The 24,424-nt window shown below is 35.2% G+C and overlaps 2 protein-coding genes across 3 annotated transcripts; one reads left to right on the forward strand and one right to left on the reverse strand.

Annotated features, from left to right (window-relative positions):
- Nucleotides 1–24,424, forward strand: LOC125033403 (cleavage and polyadenylation specificity factor subunit 1-like). The gene is made up of 26 exons (XM_047624881.1): nt 1–83; nt 3,158–3,356; nt 3,736–3,947; nt 4,058–4,356; nt 4,472–4,722; nt 4,878–5,059; nt 5,264–5,426; nt 5,538–5,644; nt 5,942–6,115; nt 6,254–6,496; nt 6,628–6,834; nt 7,998–8,116; nt 8,427–8,537; nt 9,255–9,382; nt 11,453–11,538; nt 11,694–11,821; nt 12,020–12,167; nt 13,646–13,798; nt 18,503–18,688; nt 19,160–19,249; nt 19,496–19,623; nt 20,550–20,733; nt 20,984–21,160; nt 21,788–21,981; nt 22,434–22,621; nt 23,069–24,424. The coding sequence occupies exons 2-26, from the start codon at nt 3,179–3,181 to the stop codon at nt 23,275–23,277; spliced, it is 4,245 nt and encodes a 1,414-aa protein (XP_047480837.1). The 5' UTR covers nt 1–83; nt 3,158–3,178; the 3' UTR covers nt 23,278–24,424.
- Nucleotides 13,897–17,010, reverse strand: LOC125033404. 2 transcript variants are annotated; one of them, XM_047624882.1, is made up of 4 exons: nt 16,872–17,010; nt 15,625–15,775; nt 15,323–15,414; nt 13,897–15,131 (listed from the first exon to the last, which is right to left on the reverse strand). In XM_047624882.1, exons 1-4 carry the CDS (start codon nt 16,965–16,967, stop codon nt 14,559–14,561), a joined length of 912 nt encoding a protein of 303 aa, XP_047480838.1. In that variant the 5' UTR covers nt 16,968–17,010; the 3' UTR covers nt 13,897–14,558. The 2 variants fall into 2 exon arrangements, with proteins under 2 accessions (XP_047480838.1, XP_047480839.1); XM_047624883.1 differs by lacking the exon at nt 16,872–17,010 and adding an exon at nt 16,455–16,824.

Raw genomic sequence — 24,424 nt, forward strand, 5'->3', positions numbered from 1 at the left:
GTTTACATCGTCGCGCGTCCACAGCACCTCATTCTTGAGGGAAACTCTCGCTTCCTAATATGACGCGCTAATAAATACCTCAGGTAATTTAAGGTCAACAATTAGTTGGAAAACAACTCGGAACTGGATGAAGGTTGTAAAAAATAAATTGGAAATTAGTATGGTTGTGGGGTTTTCACTTTATTCTTCAAGATTATAAGCCGTGACGGTAGGCCTAAGTTTCCAAAAGTGGGCCGGAAAATATAAAATATGATGCTAAATACAGGTATAGGTAGTATAAGGGATGCGGATATACTCTCTAGATTTTCTAATTCAGTCACGGTACACAGTAAGACCGAGATACGTTAAGTACCGGCAGGTTGAAATTTCGTTTACACCACAACCGTAACACATTTTGAAGTTTCATCATAAATATAACAGGAAATAAAAGGATTTCGACCTTAATTAAAAAAAAAAAAAAAAATTAACATAATCAATCGTGACTTTCTTGGTATCGAGATATTCCTCTCACTCTACTCTCCAAATACATCTGTATTGTCACGATACTATGGAGACCCCCCATTAGAGACAATCTTGGCTCTGATAGCAGGGGAGGGCATGAAATGTACCAGGGAAATTGCAGGGTAAATAAGCTGTATATATGGCCTATGTTATTTAGCGCAGTGTATTGTTTTGGGAAATGTCTCTGCAAGTGCTGAGCCACAGAGGAGTCAATTAGTAGATATTGTGACACTCTATTTCCCTTTTGTCAAACTTAACCAGATATTCAAAGGATTTTATGTATCATTGGAATCTATAGGACCTACAAACCAACTTCCAAAGAACTGATTTTGAGTTTTTGTACATTTATTCACCTAATATCCCCGTCTATTATCCCGGGCCACGCCTATAGCCGCCATAACAAACTGACTCATCAGTGACACTGAGAGACTTCTGATACCATCATTTAAAGGTTATATAAGTACCATTTAAAACCCTTCCCGATGGGTCATGTCTCTGGACGTCATAACAAACCGCTCGAAATGTGGCGTGCGGCTGTATGCCGCGGCTGCGCGCCAATCGCTCCAAGGCAGTGATTCGGCTTGATGTACCGAACACCCGCGCTCAAAGTCGGCGCATTGCCATTGATCGCCAGAGCGTAGAGTTTTTTAGTTTTCTACACCCATCACCAAGGGGTTAAAGAGTCTGAAAAGAAAGCATTTAGAAAGGTTTCTTCCCCATATCAAAAAATGCTACAGGCTCAAGAGTCAGTGTGCTGGGCAAAAGTGATCATTGGTCAGGGTTTTAGCGTGTCCCTCTTTTGAATTGTTGAGGGGATCTTGTAAACATTTACGGTATATTGAAATGAAGATGAGTTTAATTAGTTGTATTATACAGTTAATGCTTTGAGAAATTGTGAAATAGTAATTTGTTTAACTTATTATTATTATTTTTTTTTTTATTACATTCATGACTAGCAAGGTTGTGAGGACATATAATTGATAGATGACAAATTTTAAAACATATTTTGTAAGAGACATTTCTGTTGCAAGTTGAAAATTTAAAGTAATGTAATAAGTTTGAAATAAGGATGTTACGTAATCATATGTCGTTGCACTTCAATCGTCTAATCAAAATATCCATTGTCTCTTGCTCACTTTATAGGCATCAAATTGCTTTGACATTTGAATCCACCTGCTAGTGAAATTTCCCACAGGTGGCTATTTTTTCCAGTATAGAATTTCTTTTTTATTTGCAGTTTGTGATGGAATATATTTACTTTTAAATTACCACTCTTATTTTTACGCTGTTTACCTTTGTAGAATTGGATTAATAGCCATGTAGCATGAGATGGGATATGTCAATTATGATGACAGTTTTCTTTTGTTACACATCCTAAGTAAATGACTTTTAGGAATATGTTGTAAAAAAGGTAAAAATAATATTTCTAAATTAGGGGTAGGAGTGTGGAATCTGAATTGGACTTAATGGTAAAATATGTAACAGAAGTCAACATAAACACCACAAAGATTTATGCACATTTGCCATGTGTGTTAGAGGTAATTTTAGAATACAGTAAGATTTTTTAAATGTCATTAACCCCTTCTTTACCAAAGTCTGTGCAGAAGTATTCCTGTACATTTGAAATAAGAGTCATCGACTTTGTGTAAGATCAATGGGTGTACATGTGTACTTCCAAAAACCTTGTTTGTTTTTATTTGCTTTATGTACCATTATTGCAGCCACATAGTCTCCAAGAACTCATTAAGATATTCCACCTAGAAATTTCAACCTTGAAAAAAATGGGAGAAATTCATCTTAAACCTCATTAGAGTGAATGCCATTTTATAATGCAAAACACTAGATAAAGACAAAGATAACATGATAGTGACATATGATGGAAATTAAAGGAGGATTCCTACCAGGATGATCTTGCAATGATGATGATCTCTGTGATCTATTGTATGAGCCAAAAGATGCACACACACACATACACACTGACATACATAAAGACATGCAAATTTACACCCTCCTCCCAATTTCAGTTGATTTATTCTTTTATATACAGTATTATATGATCATGTATACAAGGTGGTTGTTGGCTAACTTTGGCCAACTTATGTTCTGGTATATGGAAAGGAGCAGGGCATGTGGAAAAGAATATTCTAACATTGCCACTTATGGTTTTTGAGCATGCTTCTCATCAGTTTCCAGCTGTTTGCAATGTATCCCAAGCCATGGATTGTTTATCGTCTATAGTGTCACTTTCTGGTATCTTATGACTACCATAACCCTACAAGTTGCTCAAGATAATGACAGACAGTGATTACCAGTGATTCCATCATAGATCATTTTTTTTTCCCCCTCCCTTCAAAATTTGTTTTTGAAAATGCTCTGTATTAGTATTTTGTAAATAACTATTATGATGATCAGAGTTACTCAATGTGTACACTAAGAAAGGAAATGAAACATAGTTTTCATACCAGTTGACATAGTACTTTTACAAAATCCTAGATAACCTAATCTTATAGTCAAGTCCTATTGTTATTATACAGATGTACTATATTTTTTCTAAACCTTCATTGCAAAAGTTACAAACATAGGAAATATCTTAAAAACACATGATAAACATGAAAAAGAAATGTAAGTAATTTATATTATGATGTTTACATTCCAGGTTTTTGTAATACGAGCAAAAATGTACAATCTGTGCAAAGTAACACACCCAGCCCTGGGGGTTGAGAACTCTCTCTACTGTAACTTCTTTAATCACCGGGAGAAGTCACTAGTTGTTGCAGGGGCAAACATTATACGAGTTTTCCGTCTGGTGGCAGAAGTGGCGCCCAGAAGCAGGAGAGATGAGAGGATCATTTTAGGTTTGTGGATGTATTTTATATTTTAATGGCTAAAATATCAGGATTTAATTTTTTTTATTATTTATGTGTTGATGTATTTTTATAACTAATTGAGTATTTAAAAAAAATTTGGTTCATTATTTGTTTATTTGTTTATGTTCTTGTTAACAGTATGTCATCATTAAAATTTTATTATTAGTACTTGAAATATCAATATTAGTAGTAGAATTGATAATTACAGACTACAATTATATATAGTAAATATTTATTATATATATAATTGAATTGTTATCAGTACTTTATTTATTTTCTTTACATCATTATTTTCTTTTGTATAATATTGTTCTCTTACTCTGTTACATATAATTTTTATTAAAGAGGTTCACAATGTACATTCCAGATAATGGTCCACCAAAGGTTAAGCTAGAATGCATGGCTACATACAAATTGCATGATAATGTGGCCACGATGGCATCTGTTACTCTTTCCCCTCTGCGAGACTCTCTCCTGCTTGGCTTCAAGGATGCCAAACTGTCAGTGGTGGAATATGATCCTTATAACCACAACCTAAGGACAGTCTCACTACATTATTTTGAGAAGGAAGATATCAGGGTTCGTATCATAATCAGCTAGTTTGGTGGTGTTGTACAGATATTAACACAGTGGTAATAGTGAGTTTTTTTTTAGTTCACACATGGCAATAATGTGTAATTATTTTACAGGGAGGTTGGGTGCAGAATGTATGCCTGCCACTTGTCCGGGTAGATCCTGAGGGAAGATGTGCTGCCATGCTTATATTTGGCAGAAAAATTGTTATTCTCCCATTCAGAAGAGACAATGCTACTGACGAATTAGATTACAGTGCATCACACGCAAGAGGTCCGGTGCTGCAGTCGTACATTATAGATCCAAAGGATTTTGAGACCCCCTCCATTGACAACATTATAGACATGCAGTTCCTCCATGGATATTATGACCCCACTCTGATGCTGCTGTATGAGCCCATCAAGACCTTCCCAGGGTAAGATATGAGAGGGATTTTGAAGTTTCAGAAATTTAGTGATTAAGATAAGCAGTTATTTAGTAGCATAAACATTATGTAGTTATGTGTTTCTTTGACTTATTTTTTTACACAGGAGAGTAGCAGTGCGCCAGGACACATGTGCCCTAGCAGCCATATCTCTTAATATCCGGCAGCGTCTTCATCCAGTCATCTGGTCCCTGTCTAGTCTTCCACATGACTGTCTGAAGTTGCTCCCTGTTCCAAAGCCCATTGGTGGTGTCCTCTTGTTTGCTTGTAACTCGCTCACATACTTGACTCAGTCAGTACCTCCATATGGTGTTTCTCTTAATTCACAAGGCGACAAAAACACCAATTTCCCTTTAAGTAAGTAAAAACTAACTGAGCACTGTTTCTTGATGTTTCAATAAAGGTGAAATAAAACTTTGTGTTTGTTAAGTGTTATATTCCTTACATCAAAGCATTTATTCATACATCAAGTTTGAAATTCAGAAGTATAGCAGTGGTTTGCTTTCTTTCAGGAAAACAAGAAGGAGTGGTAATATCTCTGGACTGTGCACATGGCGAGTTTGTCACGGATGATAGGGTTGTAATATCATTGAAAGGTGGTGAGCTGTATGTTTTGACCTTGGTAGCAGATTCCATGCGCTCTGTGAGGAGTTTTCATTTTGACAAAGCTGCAGCATCTGTGCTAACATGCAGTGTAAGTTTAATAGGTATTCTTTTTTTGTGTGTGTGTTTATTAGCTCTTGGCAGATATTAGTTGTAATACACAGTATATCATTAGCATGATTAAAATTACGTATTTAATATATGAAAGTTAGGAAAATTCTCTACAGATATCTTCCAGGAAAGTTAGGAAAATAAAAGAAAGTTCTAAGATTAATAACAATATTATATCTTTCAGATGACAGTTTGTGAGGACCAGTACCTTTTCCTTGGATCACGACTGGGAAATTCCTTGCTCCTCAGGTACACAGAAAAGGAGTTGAGCGATCCTCTGCGTTCCAGGGGCAACGTTCCAGCTGATCAGGAACCTCCTGCCAAGAGGAAGAAGTTTGACACATTAGGTTAGCATTAACAAATTGGGTATGGAAATTTGCAAGAGAGCTACATTAATGAATGGTATTTTTTCTGAGTGTCTTTTTAGAGATTAAACTAACATATATTGGTCATTTCAGGTGACTGGATTGCTAGTAATGTAGATGACATTCGAGATGATGATGCACTTGAAGTGTATGGACAAGAGGATACATCAACTGTCCAGCTTGCTTCATATAATTTTGAGGTAAAGAGTTTTGTATAATTTATGTGAATGCAAGATTTAGTATCAAAATAACTATGCATTGACTTATGTTTTCAATAGTTGCTAAGGGTTAAAGTTTTAGATATGTTTTAAACCTTTGGTAATTGAGGGCTCCTAAAATGGTACACACAGGTACACACATATTCATGCACACACAGATACATATGCACACACACATGCATGCAAATGCACATAGACAAATACTTGCACAAAATCAAATAGGGTCTACTATTGTTTTTTCACTGGTATAGGAACTGACAAAGTTTATTTTTTTTGTAGGTAATGGACAGTTTATTGAACATTGGCCCGTGTGGTGACATAGCCATGGGTGAGCCAGCTTTCCTGAGTGAAGAGTATGAAAATGCTGTTGACCCGTGTGTGGAATTGGTTACAACATCTGGACATGGAAAGAATGGTGCACTGTCCATTCTCCAGAGATCTATCAAACCCCAGGTAAATCTGTGTATTAGAATAAGAGGATAATCTTCTTTGAAGCTAACTGTGATGCTGACATGCCTGTTTGATATTGCATTCTTAGATAGAAAAGATAAACAGTTCAGAAAAATGTATGACCTTTAATTTTTTTTGCAGGTGTTGACAACTTTTGACTTACCGGATGTAGAGGACATGTGGACACTTGTTGGTAAAACAGATGAGAGAAGGAGAAGGGAAGGAGGCCTTCAGGACCATTCCTTCCTTATCCTCTCTCGGCCAGACTCATCTTTGATCTTACGTACAGAGGAGGAAATCAATGAGTTGGAAGAGTCAGGTTTTAATACCACTTCACGAACAGTGTTTGCAGGAAATGTTGGAAATAATAGATACATCATCCAGGTTAGTTGAAATACTTGATAGAGACTTGATTGTTAGTATTAATACAGTACGAACTAATGAAGCAGTGAATTATGATATTTTTTATGTTCATATCTGTATACGTACTCAGAATATATTATTTGTTCTTTTAGGTGACCAGTGGTGGTGTGAGACTCCTTGAAGGTACATCACAAATCCAGCATGTACCAGTAGATGTTGGCTGCCCCCTTGTTGCAGCCACCCTAGCTGACCCTTACCTTGCAGTCCTTGCAGAAGATGGTACTCTTATGGTCTTCACGCTGGTCACAAGCCGGACACTCCCACCAAAGCTTACCACTGCAAAGCCTTTCAATCCAGATGTAAGTATTAGTTTGTTTGTTTTTATACTGTGTTTGTGTCTCATGTGGGTGAGTCTTATTGTATGTGTACATGTGTCATCTGAGTGAGAGACCTGAGAGACTTGAGAGACTTGAGAGACTTGAGAGACTTGAGAGACTTGAGAGACTTGAGAGACTTGAGAGACTTGAGAGACTTGAGAGACTTGAGAGACTTGAGAGACTTGAGAGACTTGAGAGACTTGAGAGACTTGAGAGACATGAGAGACATGAGAGACATGAGAGACTTGAGAGACTTGAGAGACTTGAGAGACTTGAGAGACTTGAGAGAGAGAGAGAGAGAGAGAGAGAGAGAGAGAGAGAGAGAGAGAGAGAGAGAGAGAGAGAGAGAGAGAGAGAGAGAGAGAGAAAGAGTAAGAGTGAGAGAGAGAGAGAAAGTGTGTGAGAGAGAGAGAAAGAGTGAGAGAGAGAGAAAGAGTGAGAGAGAGAGAGAAAGAGTGAGAGAGAGAGAGAAAGAGTGAGAGAGAGAGAGAGAGAGAGAGAGAAAGAGTGAGAGAGAGAGAGAAAGAGTGAGAGAGAGAGAGAGAGAGAGAGAGAGAGAGAGAGAGAGAGAGAGAGAGAGAGAGAGAGAGAGAGAGAGAGAGAGAGAGAGAGAGAAGAGTGAGAGAGAGAGAGAGAGAGAGAGAAAGAGTGAGAGAGAGAGAAAGAGTGAGAAAGAGAGAGAAAGAGAGACTTGAGAGACTTGAGAGAATGAGAGAATGAGAGAATGAGAGAATGAGAGAATAAGAGAATAAGAGAATAGAGAGAGAGAAAGAGAAAGAGAAAGAGAAAGAGAAAGAGAAAGAAAGAGAAAGAGAAAGAGAAAGAGAAAGAGAAAGAGAAAGAGAAAGAGAAAGAGAAAGAGAAAGAGAAAGAAAGAGTGAGTGTGGGTGTGTGTGTGTGAATGTATGTGTGAGTGATAGGGTGAGAGTGTGTGTGTGTGCATGTGCGTGCATTCTCTAGTGTAGTTTAGGTATGTTTGAGAAACTTTAGGAGACAAATGATAGTTTGAGAGGTATTCCTTTTATACTTTTGATCAAGAAAAGCTGAAAGTAGATATTATTAAGGGAAAGCTGCAGTATAGATATTGTAGAAATTTCCAAAGGAAGTATAGAAAATTAACAAGTAAAATAAAATCCTCCTTTCAGAAATCACCTCTGCGGACAGTTTGTGCATACTGTGATGTGTCAGGACTCTTCACAACACAGTATCCACAAGATAGAGAAAACAACCCCCAGATCTTCAGAACAGATGCTGATATTAAGAAGTAAGTGTGTGTGTGTATGTGTATATATATATATATATATATATATATATATATATATATATGCATATATATATATATATATATATATATATATATATATATATATATATATATGAATATACATATATGTATATACACATGTATATATATACATATATACACCTTTGGTCATACTTTTTTATGTATATATAAATAGATACATGTAGCATGATATTTTCACAGACTTTGTTTGATGATTTTATGTATACATTTTCATATTCAGTATTTATTAGGATTCTGATAATATTGTAATTTATTATGACATTTTCAGAGAATTGGATGATGAAGATGAGATGCTTTATGGAAACACAGATTCCTCTGTCTTTGATCCGCCAAAGACATTTGATCCTCTAGCCCAACAGGAAAAAAATCAGAACACTTGGTAAGGGTTATTTGCTTTGGAATGTTCAGTTTTGTAAGATGTATCACTAGAAAAATATTTTTGGGAATTAGAGAGCATTAATTATTGTCAACTCCATTTAGCAGTCACTGTCAATTTTTTACCCCTTGTTCTGTTGCCACTGATGTAGGTGTATTTTGAATGACTAATATAATGAAAGCATCTCCCCTTACACTCAAATATGAGGCTCCATAGATCTTGTGTGTTTTTTATTTTTAGTTTAGGTGTTCATTTCTGTTTTCCTGTGTTTTTTAAGGGTTATGATTCATGTCATATATCCTTGTACCTTTAGTGTTTGTTTCCAGTGCATATCACAAATGTATGTTAGGCCACTTATATCCTATATGCTATTATATGTAGACAAAAAGTTGCTAGGGGATGAATAGGACATATTTTTAAGCCGAACACAGCAAGGGGTTGGGCACAGATTTATAGAGTTCTGACAAATATGGAAACAGTGCCGTACTTCTGTTCTCCTTTTCTGTCATACTAGATTTATTTATTTATCTATTCATTTATTTTTTGAAGTCTGATATTAGATTTCAAAACGCAATAACCAGTAAGAGGCAAAAAGATCTATATCTTTTGAAATTATTTGATAAGATATTTTATAAACTATTTTCATCACCATTTATAGAATTTTTAAAATGTATTTTGTAAATATTGCATTTGAAGCGAATTCATATCAAATGATTTTAGGTGGAAGAAATGGCAGAAGGAAGTCCGTCCTACTTACTGGCTAGTTGGAGTGAGAGACAACGGCAACTTGGAAATATACACACTGCCAGACTTCAGGCTTTCATATGTTGTCAGAAATTTTTGGGTTGGTAAGTGTCACTTGTGTATTTTGTTTTGTCTTGGCTTTGCATGTGTTTGCCTATGAAATACTAAAGTTAGAGGAAATCAGCATTTCTGTTAGGTATTTGGAAATTTCAAAGTTGATTAACTTGATTTGGTATACATATATGGTGATTAGAGAGCAAATGTCACTTCCTGTGCTGTAAAAGATGGTGATGTTAATTATCTGCATGGTTGTGAAGATTTGGATTTTTTATATTCTTGTTCATGACAATTTAATTGACAATGGAAATTAAGTTTAGATTAGTTTTACCCATCGCTGGTGGGAACATGTAATGTCCACTGTAGTTTTATTTTTTAAAATTGTCTTTATACATATATTGCTCCACAAGTGCTCAGCCACCAATGGGTTTATTAGTAGGTCTATGTGACCTCACCTAAATTCTCCATTCTTTTGTTTTTCCAGGATTTTTTTTTTCTAATGCTGTTAATATTGATGCTGTCATTATTATTACATGCATTTTGATTATTATAATGTTATTAACCCACTACATCCATGTGACATGACTGTTCTCTCAGGAAAATATTTGTTTGAGGGTGGGTAACACGAATATGCCGTCATGGAAGGTATTGACTGAAGGCTAAGGTGATGGTAATGTGCTGTCATGAAAAATTTGGGTGAAGGCTCAGGTGCCAGGAATGACTTATCATGATTGCACAAAGCTCTTGGAGAAAGATAAGATTCAGGGGGCATTTAGGAAAAGACTTGCATTATTTCCAACATGGCTGGAAGAGGGCCAGGGAGGACACTATATCCATGCTCAGGGTCCTATTCCTGCCTGCTGTGAAATGTGATGCACAGTGTATTACAGAAAATTGAATTATATTAAAATAAGAAAGGAATGACACAAATAACACAATGTTGTAGCCTAAGTACAGATGGAGCAGGGACCAAGTGAACCCCATATTCTCTTGGAGGCAATGGGTTCATAACTTCTTTTGGAAATTTGTAAAACATCCTACCATAAACATGATTATAAAAAAAATAAAGGCCAGTAGGAATTAAGATTTGATAGAAATATCAGTTAATAACTCAGTATAAGTATAGTATTAATTATTTTAGGTGAAGTATTGCCAATCATTTCCAGCCAGCAAAGTACATCAGTATCAGTTGAATGGTGAAGCACACTATCATGATAGTATGGTAGAAAAAACCATAATGCATTGTGTTTTTTTTCTGCCATCTATATCATTTGTTTATTAATCTAGTGTTTTATTCATTATCATATTGTTTTTATAATTGCTGTTGTTAACTGTTATCATGTCAACGCATTGGGTCTGGAATTTTGACTACCATCATGTGGGCCCAAATACGGACATTAAGCTTAAGTGAGTGGACATTCTACGAAATAATGCAAAAGCTCCTTCCTAAATGTCAAATGAGTCTAATCACTCTCTAAGAGCTTTGTGCACTAGTGGCAAGTCATTCCCAACACCCTTGCCCTCAGCCGAAATGCTCACTATGGCAAGTTTGCGTCAGCTCAGCCCACAACCAAATTTTCCCACAACGGTATGTTTGCGTCACCTGCCCCTCAAGCCAAATTTTTTCATGACGTGATGGTCATGTCACCTTGATCATAGGGGTTAATGATATTAGTAATCCATATGCTCGTGAAATGCATGCATAACAGGAATGTCTCTTTTGTAGATGAATAAGAATGCTTTACTTTTCCTTATTTCTCGTTGTAGGGGTCCATTTTGATATTTTCATTTAAATTATTGCATCACACAACTGAGATAGATATAAACTGAGGAAATCACAGCCAGGTTAGATTAGGTCAAGTGTGAAAATTCTTAGTGGTGTAATATCTGCCCTCTAAATGTTCTGCATATTGGAAATTTTGGACATCAGATTGTTGCACTAAGGTTACTCAGACTGTATCACTAATATCTTTAGAAGATGATGATGATTATGTTACTTCTTTTTTCATAATTAGTGTTATTGTTATTATCATGGTAATTAAAAACATTATTATTTATTTGTTTATTACTTGATTAATACTAATTATGATTTTCACTCCGATCCATCTGTTTTGCAGGACACAGAGTTCTCACAGATTGCAGCCAAAACCCTTCAGCTTCACAGATTCAGTTTACGTCCGAGATTATGCCAGTAATACATGAGGTAAATATCAAAGAATATTCCCATACCATCCTTACTCTAATTTTGTCATGTATGACTGATCTCATTTTCTTCCTTTTCTTGTTCATAGATTATATGTATTTGGCAATTGTATATATGTTAACAGATACTGAATGTTCCTTCTTTGCCCAATTCAGGTGTTGTTGGTGGGTATGGGTAATAAGAACCTACGCCCGATTCTGCTTGCCAGGGTCGATGAGGATCTCATGATGTATGAGGTTTTCCCTTTTTATGAGAATCTAGCTCCAGCCCAGTTGAAAATAAGGTAATATATAAACTGTATTATTGGTTGGAAGTGAATTGAATGTATGAGTACCAAGGCGTATGTTTGTATTTTAATAAATGATGAGGTGATTGATTCTTGTAAGGAGCTGAACTGTAAAATGTGTTTCATATTTTTAAAATATTTCCTGTTAGGTTCTGGGTAAAAAATAATTTGAACTTTTTTCCCCCCCATTACCAGAATGAGATTGATTGAGCACAACTTAATTCTAAGAGAAAGACGATCCAGTAAAAACAGGAAGAGAATGGAGGAGGAAGGTTCCTTTGACAGGAAAATTGACAGAGTTCTCAAATTACGTCCCTTCAGTAACATCAGTGTCTACAGTGGAGTAAGTTCTTTTCTCGTATTGTGGAGTGTGAAAAAAGCATGCTATGTACGTTACGGTATATTAAATATTTTTTTAGGTCTGTAATTTTAAAGTTTGGTAATATTGCTTCACAGAAAGAAACAAACATGAGCAATGTAAAATATTTTTTTCTACATTATTTAAAGGTGATGACTTGTCTCATTTCTATTTTTCCCAAATCTATTATTTCATAAAATTTGAGAATTCTCACCAGCAAATGATTTTATCTGGTAAGTAGTTTTGACAGATATTTACTGGATGCTAAATGATCCATCATTGGACCGACAGACAGAAAGATGGAAAGAGAACGAATTGAAAAATAAATGAATGAGTGAAAGAAAGAAAGAAAGAAAGAAAGAAAGAAGGGGGTAAGTGAGAGAGAGAGAGAGAGAGAGAGAGAGAGAGAGAGAGAGAGAGAGAGAGAGAGAGAGAGAGAGAGAGAGAGAGAGAGAGAGAGAGAGAGAGAGAGAGAGACAATTGATAAATAACAAGGAAATAATGATCAAGAAAAAGGGAATGGATGAACGAGAGAAAGGAAAGTTATATCTATATAGAAAGAGTGAATAAAACAAAAAAAAAGGATGGAGAATGTTGTAAAAGATGAGGCTAATTACATGGAGTTCTGTAAAGTTATCTAGTCTTCATGTATGTGCCCCAAAACTTCACAGGTAATTGTCAAAACTACTTATAGAACTTCACATTATACCAAAGAGTAATTTTTTACCTAGAAAATGAGAATCACCTTTAACCCATTGGATCCAGATACTTCATTGTCATCTCATGGCCCAAAATACGGGCATCATGCTTACTTGAGCAGACATTCTGGTGGGTGTGTGCTTGTAGGCCGGGCAGACATAACTGTGTGGTGACAAGACTCTATGCCTCCCCTTTGCAATTTTCTATTTTTTCTGTTTAAGCATTTTTTTTTTTTTTTTTTTTTTTTTGCATTTTCCAATGTTTGTGAATGTCATTTGATTTGCTTTATCCAGATGGTAGTAGATTGTTTTTTCTTTCACAGGTTCCATATCATCTCTGTAGGTAGTCCATAAAGAATTTTTAATATTCAATTTTTTGTCTTGACAAGCAGGAACGGGATCCTGAGCACATAAATAGTTTGGAATAATGCAAAAGCCCCTTCCTAAATGCCAAATGAGTCTAATCATTCTCCAAGAGCTTTGTGCACTAGTGGTGAGTCATTCCTGTCACCACTGGCTTCAGCCAAAGTTCTCACCCCAACCCACAGCCAAATTTTTCCATGACACCATTATCACATCACCCTCACCTCAAGCCAAATTTTTGCCTGACATGATATTCATGTCATCCAGACTGTAGGAGTTAAGATAACCTATTGATTATAGTTTATAATTTTATTGCTTTAAAAGCCAAACCAGCAGCTGTGTCTGAATTTCTTGTGGTCCTTATCTATTTTTCACTGATCATTAATTTTTATTCTTTTTTAGGTATTTGTCTGTGGTCCATATCCTCACTGGCTCTTCATGACAGTGAGAGGAGAGATGAGATATCACCCAATGAGTGTGGATGGCTCTGTCAAGTGCTTCGCTCCCTTCAGAAATGTGAACTGTCAAAATGGCTTCCTTTACTTCAACCGTAAGGTAAATATGAATATGACGGATGTTCGTTTTGAGAATAATGTTGAAGTCCATGAAAAAAGGTAAAACCAAACTAATATGATGATAATAAAACCAACAAATTAAGAAGGAAATCTATATTACAAAGATCATATTATATCTATGAATGGAAGAGGAAAAAAGAGAGAAAGGCAGAAAACAATCTTATTTGCCCAGAAGATGAAAAAGATGGATCACACAAACTATTTTATAGTTGCACAGATGAAATTGTAGCTGGAAAGGAAGATTATATTTGATTTATTGCAGGAATGAGTGATTTTTTTTTTATTGATTTACTAAGAAGCTCATACATATTTTTATTACTACTGTTTGATGGAAAAGCAAGTTGTGGATGCTGTTGTGATGCTGTCAGACTGTCAAAGTTAACTACAAAATTTAAATTATTAGCTAATGCCTTTCCGTTTTAGATTAGAGTTTATTTTGCATTTATATTCTGTAAAATATTTTTTTTGTCCATAGTTTTTTTTTTTTTTAATGCAGGTATTTTTGGGGAAATGGGATTTCAAGTTTTAAAATACTAAAGCAGAGATTATGTTTTATTGGTGGATTATTATGAGTACTATGTAGTGGTACAGTGAATATTTTCTCAATGGACCATGAAGGAAAGAACATGAAAATGCTTTTCTTACAAAATCTTGTTTTTTATATATATCACAATAAAAGTATTATATAGGAAAAGCCTATAAAATAATGCTCCTTTGGAGCTACTCAAAAACATCAAAGCTTAATTGTAAAGTACTTGTTCAATATAACAAGTAATATTAGTACACAAGCGCAAGCCTCTCCTGAGACGTCTTGTTCTTTTCACTTTAGACAAGTGTTCATTATGACCCTCAGTGTCACTGTCTGAAAAATCAACTTGTCGTTTATTACTCTTAACTATGTCTCCATTTGACCTGGATTTGTTATTGGTTTTTGGTTGATCATCATTGTCATCTGAGTCACTGAAATCACTGGTTTTCCTTCGTTTCCCATCCTTTGCTTCAGGAGCATCTGATGTTTTGTGTTTTTTTGAGGTTGCTAGTATTTTATTCATGTTGGGAATGTCCGCATCATTGTTATTACTCTGACTGTTGGAAAGAGAGGGAGAGGACGAGATTAGTGATGGTGGCGATGGAGATATGTCCCGCTTGTAGCTTGGAGGGTGAAGCTTTTGTGCTGGAATGTCAGGAACTTTCTCTGGTGTTGAAGATGATGCAGCTTCATCTATTCCCTCTTTGTCACTCAGGCTGAATTTTGCAAAAAGACGTCTCATGGCTGATACTGTGATACGTTGTCTCTTAGCAGAGGGCAAGTTCTGTGGAAGAAACACCAAGTATGAAAAGACTTGTTTAGGTTTTTGAAGAAACTATGTTAAGAGTGTCAACTGTAGAGATCATAAACCTTTATGCATGATATAGGTATGTGTTTTGGGAATTTGAAGAAAGTATAGATGTATTTAAGTCACATTTAATGGAGAACATTGTCTAATACAAGAAGATCATGTACCTCTTCATAATCTGAATCCTCTGAATCATCATGGTTCCGCAGGAGTGATGATTTGCGTTTTAGCTGTGAAAGGGATGTGGCTTCGTCATTGCCTAGAAGTAAAGGTGAAAGTTTTGTAAAGTTTAGGAATGAAAATACGTAAGTTTCCTTTAGGTTTGTATTTTGATATTTATATCTTATGATTATTGGCAGTCATGGACACTCACCGCTATTTATGCCTCCAAAAGGGACCAAGCAAAGCGTATTCTATGTTATGGTTACCAAGCTTTTAGGTAAGAGGAATCTTTTCACATTATACCCACCTACATCAGGAGGATCAGTATGTGTTGGTGTGGCTCCTCCTTGGGGTGAAGAGCGAGGCCAGTGGGGCAAAATGCCTCGGAAAAACTTTCTTATTCCAGACTCACTAGTTGGGGGTTCATGATCGCTGTCTCCCATGGTGATCCTTGTAAGCTGTGCAAGGTTATGCAGAAATGCTCATAAGTATGTTGATGCATATGATGGCTATTTACTTCTCATGCATATCACACATTGATTTTACAATGAGACTTGGCTTGAAAGAGTGTGAGAACTACTTGTTAGTGGTAATTTTGTTATCATAAGTGAGATTACAATATATTGCCATTACATTATTTTCTTCCATTTTTTTGAGTGGAGGTTGTAGCCAAGGAAAAAAGTTGCCAGATGTTCATGGCTTTGTTGTTATTTTGAAGTGATAGATTAAATGATTTTTTTTATATTAAGCACCGAAGATTATCATTTGAACTGAGGGTTACAAGTTTATTCAAGTATTTTTGTTTATATTAAAAATTACATTATTCAAACACCATTTTGATTGAAGCATATAGAGCTATATTTTCTTAATCAGTAGTCATTCCTTTCATAATTGACTTTGATTAATGGGAGACTAAGCTAGACAAGGCAATTATAGGTTAAAACACAGAGTTTGTTTCAGTATATGAGTAATTTTTTAGGTACATTTTTTTTATATACATTTGAAGAAGATCATTTGCTGTTTAATTGGTGTCCTGGTTTAAGTATAATATTTATTTGTTAGCAATTCTTCCCTTCAGTTCTTTTAAAGAGTAGGACAATTAGTTCATCAGCATGTACATTATATTTTTATACTTACAGCATTTTAAGAGTTTTATGCCATGTTTTAAGACCCCACATATTTTCCCGTTGAGACTTTCACTATTAATCACAGAGCAAACACCACTATATGACAATCCAGACATCCCTATGCACATCAGATCTAGAATTGGCTCCATATTATGTGTAGGGCTGAACTATTTCTGAAAAGGCTTGACAAATACAGTCTGTCAGCCACAGAGAGCAGTACACTTCATTTGCCACAAACAAGGAACACCATGAATTAAGGAGGAGGAGGAGAAGGAGAAGGAGAAGGAGGAGGAGGAGGAGGAGGAGGAGGAGGGGTCCCAGCTGTCCCCGGGTTCAGTCTGTTCTGGCATCCGTGTCGCATCCTGGAACAGAGTGCTATAACACTTGGTTGAGGGTTAAGAGCAATTCTAGGCAAGATGGAGCTCACCAGAGAGGGAGACGGAGCGGTTGTTTTTGTTGTGATGAGGGGGCAGGGAGGGGAGCGGGGGCATGAGCCAGCTATTTTTACCCCCTGGGCCACCATTATTGGCAAAGCCCTGCATAACTCCTCTTACATTTTCTGTTGCTGTGGACCACTCCTTTAAGTCTTTTGAAACATATCAGTGTTCATTTAATATATTATAATATATATATATATATATATATATATATATATAAATATACATATATATTTATATATATATATATTATATTATATGTATATATATGTATTGTATACATATGTATTGTATACATATGTATATATACATACATATATACATATATATACACATCTATATACACATCTATATCCATATATATACATATATTCATACATACACATATATGTATATACACATAGATACATATATATATATATATATATATATATATATATATATATATACACACACACACATATATACATATGTGTGTATGTATGTGTATATACATATATATTCATACATATACATACATACACGTTCCTATATACACTCATATGTGTATACATATATATGTATATATATGTATATATACATATATATGTATAGATATGTATACACATGTACACACACACGTACACACACACACACACACACACACACACACACACACACACACACACACACACACACACACACACACACACACACACACACACACACACACACACAAATGTATGTATATATATATATATATATATATATATATATATATATATATGTATGTATGTATGTATGTATTTACACACTAACACTAACACTAACACTAACATACACTAACACACACTCACACACATTAACACACACTAACACACACTAACACACACTAACACACACTAACACATACTCATACACACTAACACACACTCACACACACTAACACACACTGACACACACTAACACACACTAACACATACTCATACACACTAACACACACTCACACACACTAACACACACTAACACACACTAACACACACTAACACACACTAACACATACTCATACACACTAACACACACTCACACACACTCATATATATATATATATATATATATATATATATATATATATAAATAATGTATGTATGTATGTTTTTATGCATATACATTCATATATATTTGTGTATATGATTGTATACATTTGTTATTACTGTTTTTATTGTATTTAGTTCCTTAGGGATTGCTTCATTGCATGAAACACTGTTCTGGCTTTTTAGAAGAGACACTGATCCCATTATGAATACCTATATTTTTGGCTAGTATTACTTCATTGATTTACAATCTGTATCTTAGATAATGAAAGTTTAGAATCACAGTGTGTATTGCATGGTAATTAGGAGAAACACTGATGGGTATTGCTTAAATTAGTGATTCAAAAAGGAAGTTGACTGTGTTGCTGCAAGATTATTGTCATATTTCATTATTTTCCTGATGCATTCTTACTTATGCAGTGAGAAATCATGATCATTAGATTATTTAGACTGATAAACATTGTTTTGATGTGATTATGGATTATGTTAATTATAGAATATACACGTTTTTTTTCGTTTTTTTTTATATAACAATCCCTCCCTTGCAGGACTCTCTGAGAATTTGCCTGTTGCCCACAATTCTCTCATATGATGCCCCATGGCCAGTTCGCAAGGTGCCATTGCGATGTACTCCGCACTTCATTGTGCACCACCTCGAGACCAAAACCTATTGTGTGGTCACCTCCAATTCCGAGCCAACTCTCAAGATCTGGAAGTTTAATGGTGATGATAAGGTAAGAGAAGGAAGTTTATTGGTGATGATAAGGTAAGAGAAGGAAGTTTAAGGTGATGCATATTGTTTAGTATTTATTTGGTTATGCTGTGAAAATGAACTCAGGTATTGATTTTTCTTGTATACCTGCAGTTTGTGTTATTATTAAAAGATTTAAAGTTAGAGATGTAGATAAAGAACAAGTACTGGAGGACATTGATTACAGGATATATATGAATGAATCATTTCTAGACATTTCTTGAATTGCAATGGCAAACTGATATTGCACTTTAATCAGCAATAATTAGAGAAGTTTTGGCAGTATAACTGAATGAGTAAAATGTGATTATAATTATATACATGCCTCATTCCTAAGCCATTTTATGTCTGAAGAGTTTTCCAGTTTTTAAAAACATTTTTCCTTGTCTTCCTTCTCAGTCATTTTTCATAACATAGTAGACATTACATTGGATTGTGTAATAAATACTTACAGGAAGAAGTGGTGGAGGAGAGAGATGATCGGTTTATCCAGGTTCAAGTGCCAACATTTTCCATTCAGCTTTTCTCACCTGTTAATTGGCAGGTCAGTCCGTGTTTCCATGTGGAATTATTCTGATAGTGATACGGGTCTTGTATCAAGTGTACATTGATGATGTCTTGTATTTTTTGTTTTTCTAAGTAGTGAATATATATTTTGATTTTTTTTTCTTACATCAGGTTAGCTATGATTATTAAACATTGAAATGATATATATATATATATATATATATATATATATATATATATATATATATATATACAGCACAATTTATTTTCTGCTTCCATACAGATGATTCCAAACACAGACTATGAGTTGGAGCCGTGGGAGCATGTGACCTGTTTTAAGAATGTCATTTTGGCATATGAAGGCGATAGGTCTGGTCTCAGAGGTTATCTGGCATTAGGGACAACATACTGGTGAGTGACAAGAGGTGTCTTATTGTATGACAAAGGATAGTGCAATGTGTATGGTTTATGATTCTTTTGTGTTAATCTTTTTGATGAATATTTTCATATTTGGGTAATTTTATTTCTGCAACAGGGCAAATTAGGTGTTGGATAGTTATTGTTGGAATTTGCACATACAGGAAATTATATATCATGCTTAATATGAACTAATGTCAGAAAAATGGGTTAACTTTGGATAAAGAGCAAACATTATATCATTACCTGTATATCATTTTTCAGATTCCATCATTGCATGATTCTCATAATTTGATGAATTTAGTGGCATGTTACAATAATTTCCATTCAAATTTATTTGTTAAAAAATACTTAACTAAACAGAATGGACATCTAATATTATGACAAAAGTATTTTTTTATTTTGACTGTGTCTATATTGTCTATGTTTATTTTGGGACTCATAACAAACCTACAGTGACCTTATATGGCCTTTTAACCCCTTGGTGACGGGTGAAGAAAACTAAAAAAAAAAAACTCTACGCTCTGGCGATCAATGGCAACACGCTGGCTTTGAGTGCGGGAGTTCGGTACATCAAGCCGAATCACCGCCTTGTAGCGCTTTGGTGCTCCGCCGCGGTGTTCAGCCGCACGCCACATATTGAGCAGTTTGTTTTCACGTCTAAAGACGTGACCCGTCGTTAAGGGGTTAAGAGTGACTTCAGTGATGAAATAATGTTCAGTCTGAAGTACTTTGTTCTTTGGAGACTACTCACTACTTATTGCATGACTTCTTTTGTGTGAAATTTGTTTAATGGTATTATATATTTGTAAATAAAATATTAAGAACTTTTTTAAATCTCACTGTCATAGATTCTTTCCACTTGATGTAATTTTGATATTGATCAAATGAGGGTATTGTATATATTCTTCTTATTTCAGTTTTGGAGAAGACATCACTTGCAGAGGGCGCATTCTTATTTTTGATGTCATTGATGTGGTGCCAGAACCTGGCCAGCCCTTGACAAAGAACAGACTCAAGATGCTTTATGAGGGGGAACAGAAGGGCCCTGTCACAGCTTTGTCCCATTGCAGAGGTCTTCTTGTTTCTGCTATTGGCCAAAAGGTAAATGAAAGCGTCACATACATTTAGCTGTATAATTTTGATGAATTATTGAGAATAGTAATAATGATAAGTATTGGTTTCCTAGAGCAACAATTAGAGTAAAAATGTAGGTACATAATGAATATAAAAGATTGAATTAAAATCTTGAAGTTCCTTTAGTATTTTTTCAACAAGAAATAGGACAATTTCCAAAATCAAATATGGGATTTATCATATACTGATAATGTTATTTGGATATCTCATCCTACAGGTATACATCTGGCAGCTAAAGAACACAGACTTAGTTGGCATGGCCTTCATAGACACACAAGTCTACATCCACCAGCTCACATGCATCAAGAGTCTCATCTTAGCTGCAGACATATGTAAATCTGTCTTTCTGCTCCGGTTCCAGGAAGAAAACAGGACACTGTCTCTAGTTGCAAGGGTGAGAATAAATGGTGTTTTGTGATACTATCATTATTACTGTTGATTTTACTGATTGAGTTTTTGATACTGATAATTGTTATGATTATCACACTTTGCTAAACTGTCACTCATGAGAGGGCAATGTCCAATCATATCATGGTCTGTTGAGCCAGGGGTGTCATTTAGGGGGGCTTGGGGGGCATTGTCTCCCCAAGACTCTGATTGCCCCTATCACTGTCTGATTTTTCAACTTTTGATTTTTCAAACTGATTGTGCTCACTTTGCTAACCAACCTCAACCCCCCAAGAAAAAGCTGAAATGATGCCCCTGAGTTGAGCCTGCTCAAAGTTATATGCCCTAAGCAGTTGTTTGCATGCTTAGTCCTATCTGCAGTCATTGGGGAGAAACAGCCCTTTAGATGTAGGCTTAAAACTCTTCTTATCCTCATCACCTATAAAATGATTAATACCACAGCTAAGAGAGTAGACTTTTTGGTGTCTCACTTGAGCGACCAACTGCGAGTGCCACCTGACTTCTGGCTTGATAATGGTGCCAGGAGATCCTGTTGTGAGTGGGTTAGACTCTGTATTTTAGATTTTTTACTTAAAGATTAATTAATTTGTTTTTTCATTTTTATCTCAAACAGGACCAGAGGCCACTCCAAGTTTATGGCATCCAGTACCTGGTTGATAATTCAACGCTGGCTTTCATTGCTAGTGACGTGGACAAGAATCTTGTAGTATACACATACAACCCAGAGTCACATGAGAGCATGGGAGGGACTCGCCTTATCAGGAAGGGAGATTTTCATCTAGGTTCTCATGTTAATTCTTTCTTTAGGTAAGTTCGAGCTTGTTTTGTTTCTTAGTTTATTATGTGAAACAGTACTGCTATTTATATATACTCTGATGGTTCATTTCTGGTATGGTAAAGAGTCAAGGGAATATGTTGTTGTTGTTGTTGTTGTTTTTTTGGTAAACTTTCTAGGGCAACTATTGGTAGTGTCAAATAGTATACCCTGGAAAAGCCATACATAATCTAGTATGATTTATTTATTTTCTTATTTATTTATTTTTTAGATTTTTTTCTTACTATTCATCTGTTAATTATTATATTTATTAAAAATAGTCATAAGTTATTGAGGAAGTAGAAGACATAATAAACTACCTCCAGAAACTTTTAGGTCATGAATTTGAACAGACAGTCATTTGTCATATCAGGGACAGTCATTTATTATCCAGCTAATATTTTCCAAGATGTCCCACCCCTTTAACTGTAATTCTCTCCCTAAGGATTCGATGCAGGCTCGGGGATGTGTCAAGTGATCGCCGTGCCGGACTGAACATAGAGCGTCGGCACATCACCATGTATGGCACTCTTGATGGCTCTTGTGGATACATGCTGCCTGTGAGTGAAAGAACCTACCGACGCTTCTCCATGGTTTACAATCTCTTGGTGCAGCATCTCCCTCATATTGCAGGTATGGAAAAGACATTTACATTGCTGTAGGCCAGTGATACTTTTCTTAGTGAAGGGGAGAATCTTAATGGCTTGTTCTACTTTTGAGTGGTTGCCTTTTCATATTCTGGTGACCACAAACACCACAAATTGTTTGTTTTTTTACCTTAGGGAGTCACTGTCACTGATATTGATACTATTGTTAAGTACACTTGCTGTTACACATTCTTGGGCTGTAAAGGCTTGGCCATTTACTCTAATATTTTTCAAATGTATAGATTCTCATAGTTTTTGAATAGTCTTATTTTAGAAGAACTTGAATATACCGCATTGGATTTAAAAATAAAGAATCAAGTTCAACTTTGTCATTGATTTGATACTACTAGTAATATGAGAAAGTAAAGCACCAGTCTTTATTCTCATGTGAAGTCAATACTGTTTACAATTATAAAGATTTAATCTTTCCCAGGTCTGAATCCCAAGGCTGGCCGCACATTCCAAGGTCGTCACAGGCAGAACTTTAACCCCGCACGGTCTATTTTGGATGCAGAACTCATTTGGTCATACCTCCACCTTCCCTTACCAGAGAAAATTGAGATTGCCAAGAAAATTGGAGCAAAAGTGGATGACATAATAGAGGATTTGATGGACATTGATAGAATGTGTGCGCATTTTTGATCAGGGAGTGAAAGTGGGTATGAGTGTGCATAACATTCAGTAATTATATGAAAAGATAATGATAAACAAATATTTGTCATTTACATGTAGGTAGTATATATTATTTCCTTCTTATTAAGCCATGATTTCCTTTGTATAGTATATATTCTATTTTTGGACCTATAAAGGCATGAAGGGAGTTGGTTCAAGAATAAAGGAGGAATTGGTTCAATAATTTAAAAGGACAAAAGAGATAAGCCTTCAAGACTAAGCAGCAAATCTTATAAATTTTTCAAGATTTATTGATAAGTTCTTGTTCCATGAGAACTCTTAACCATCCACCATAGACATGTATTTTCCAAATTTTATTTAAATACCATCACTGGTGGTAGGGATATGCAGTGTTATTTTTATTTTTATTTGTTTTTTATTATTATTATTATTTTTTATTGAAGGAACAGTAAGCTATGCTCAATTATTATAATGATAGCAGGACATTATATATACATCTTGTAATTGTGAGAGTGAGACTATCATGTCTGGGAAAGAACATAAAGACCAGAAAACAGTGGAATATGCTGAATCAGTATGGGAAGAAAGAGATGGTGGGTAATGCTCAGCACTTCCAAAAATAAACTTATTACTAACCCATTTTGCCAGGTACATGCACTTTCCGCTGCAGATTTATGTCAGTTTTGTTTACACATAGATTCACAAGCCTTCAGTGTGCAAAATTGTCACCAAGGAGTCAGTTAGTTGTTTGGCCAAATTGATTTCATATGTTTACTTCATCCCTTGATTTTTTTAAAAGTTATATTTATAATTCTAGTATTATCATTATTAATGTTGTCATCCATGATATTGATTTTTTTTTTTTTTTTAGTGTTATGAACAATAATAGAAATAAAGATAAAAATGTTTCCTTCTAAAAATTCAAGGAAGAGGTTAAACAGGTGAGATCAGGTAGGTCTAGTTACTGACTCCTTGGTGTCGAAGCATTTGTGGAGCCATCTGTGTGTAAACAAAATTAAGGAATTAAAATCACCGTGAACAGGTGTCTTGATGTCAATAGGCTAAGATAGAGTGTGGGGAGAGAAAAGAGCGAAATTTAAATACTTACTACCTATATGTAATTAACTGAATAAATTAATTTGATTACAAAATGTTA

The sequence above is a fragment of the Penaeus chinensis genome, chromosome 16 (assembly GCF_019202785.1).
Source record: "Penaeus chinensis breed Huanghai No. 1 chromosome 16, ASM1920278v2, whole genome shotgun sequence".
In the NCBI taxonomy this organism is placed as follows: domain Eukaryota; kingdom Metazoa; phylum Arthropoda; class Malacostraca; order Decapoda; family Penaeidae; genus Penaeus; species Penaeus chinensis.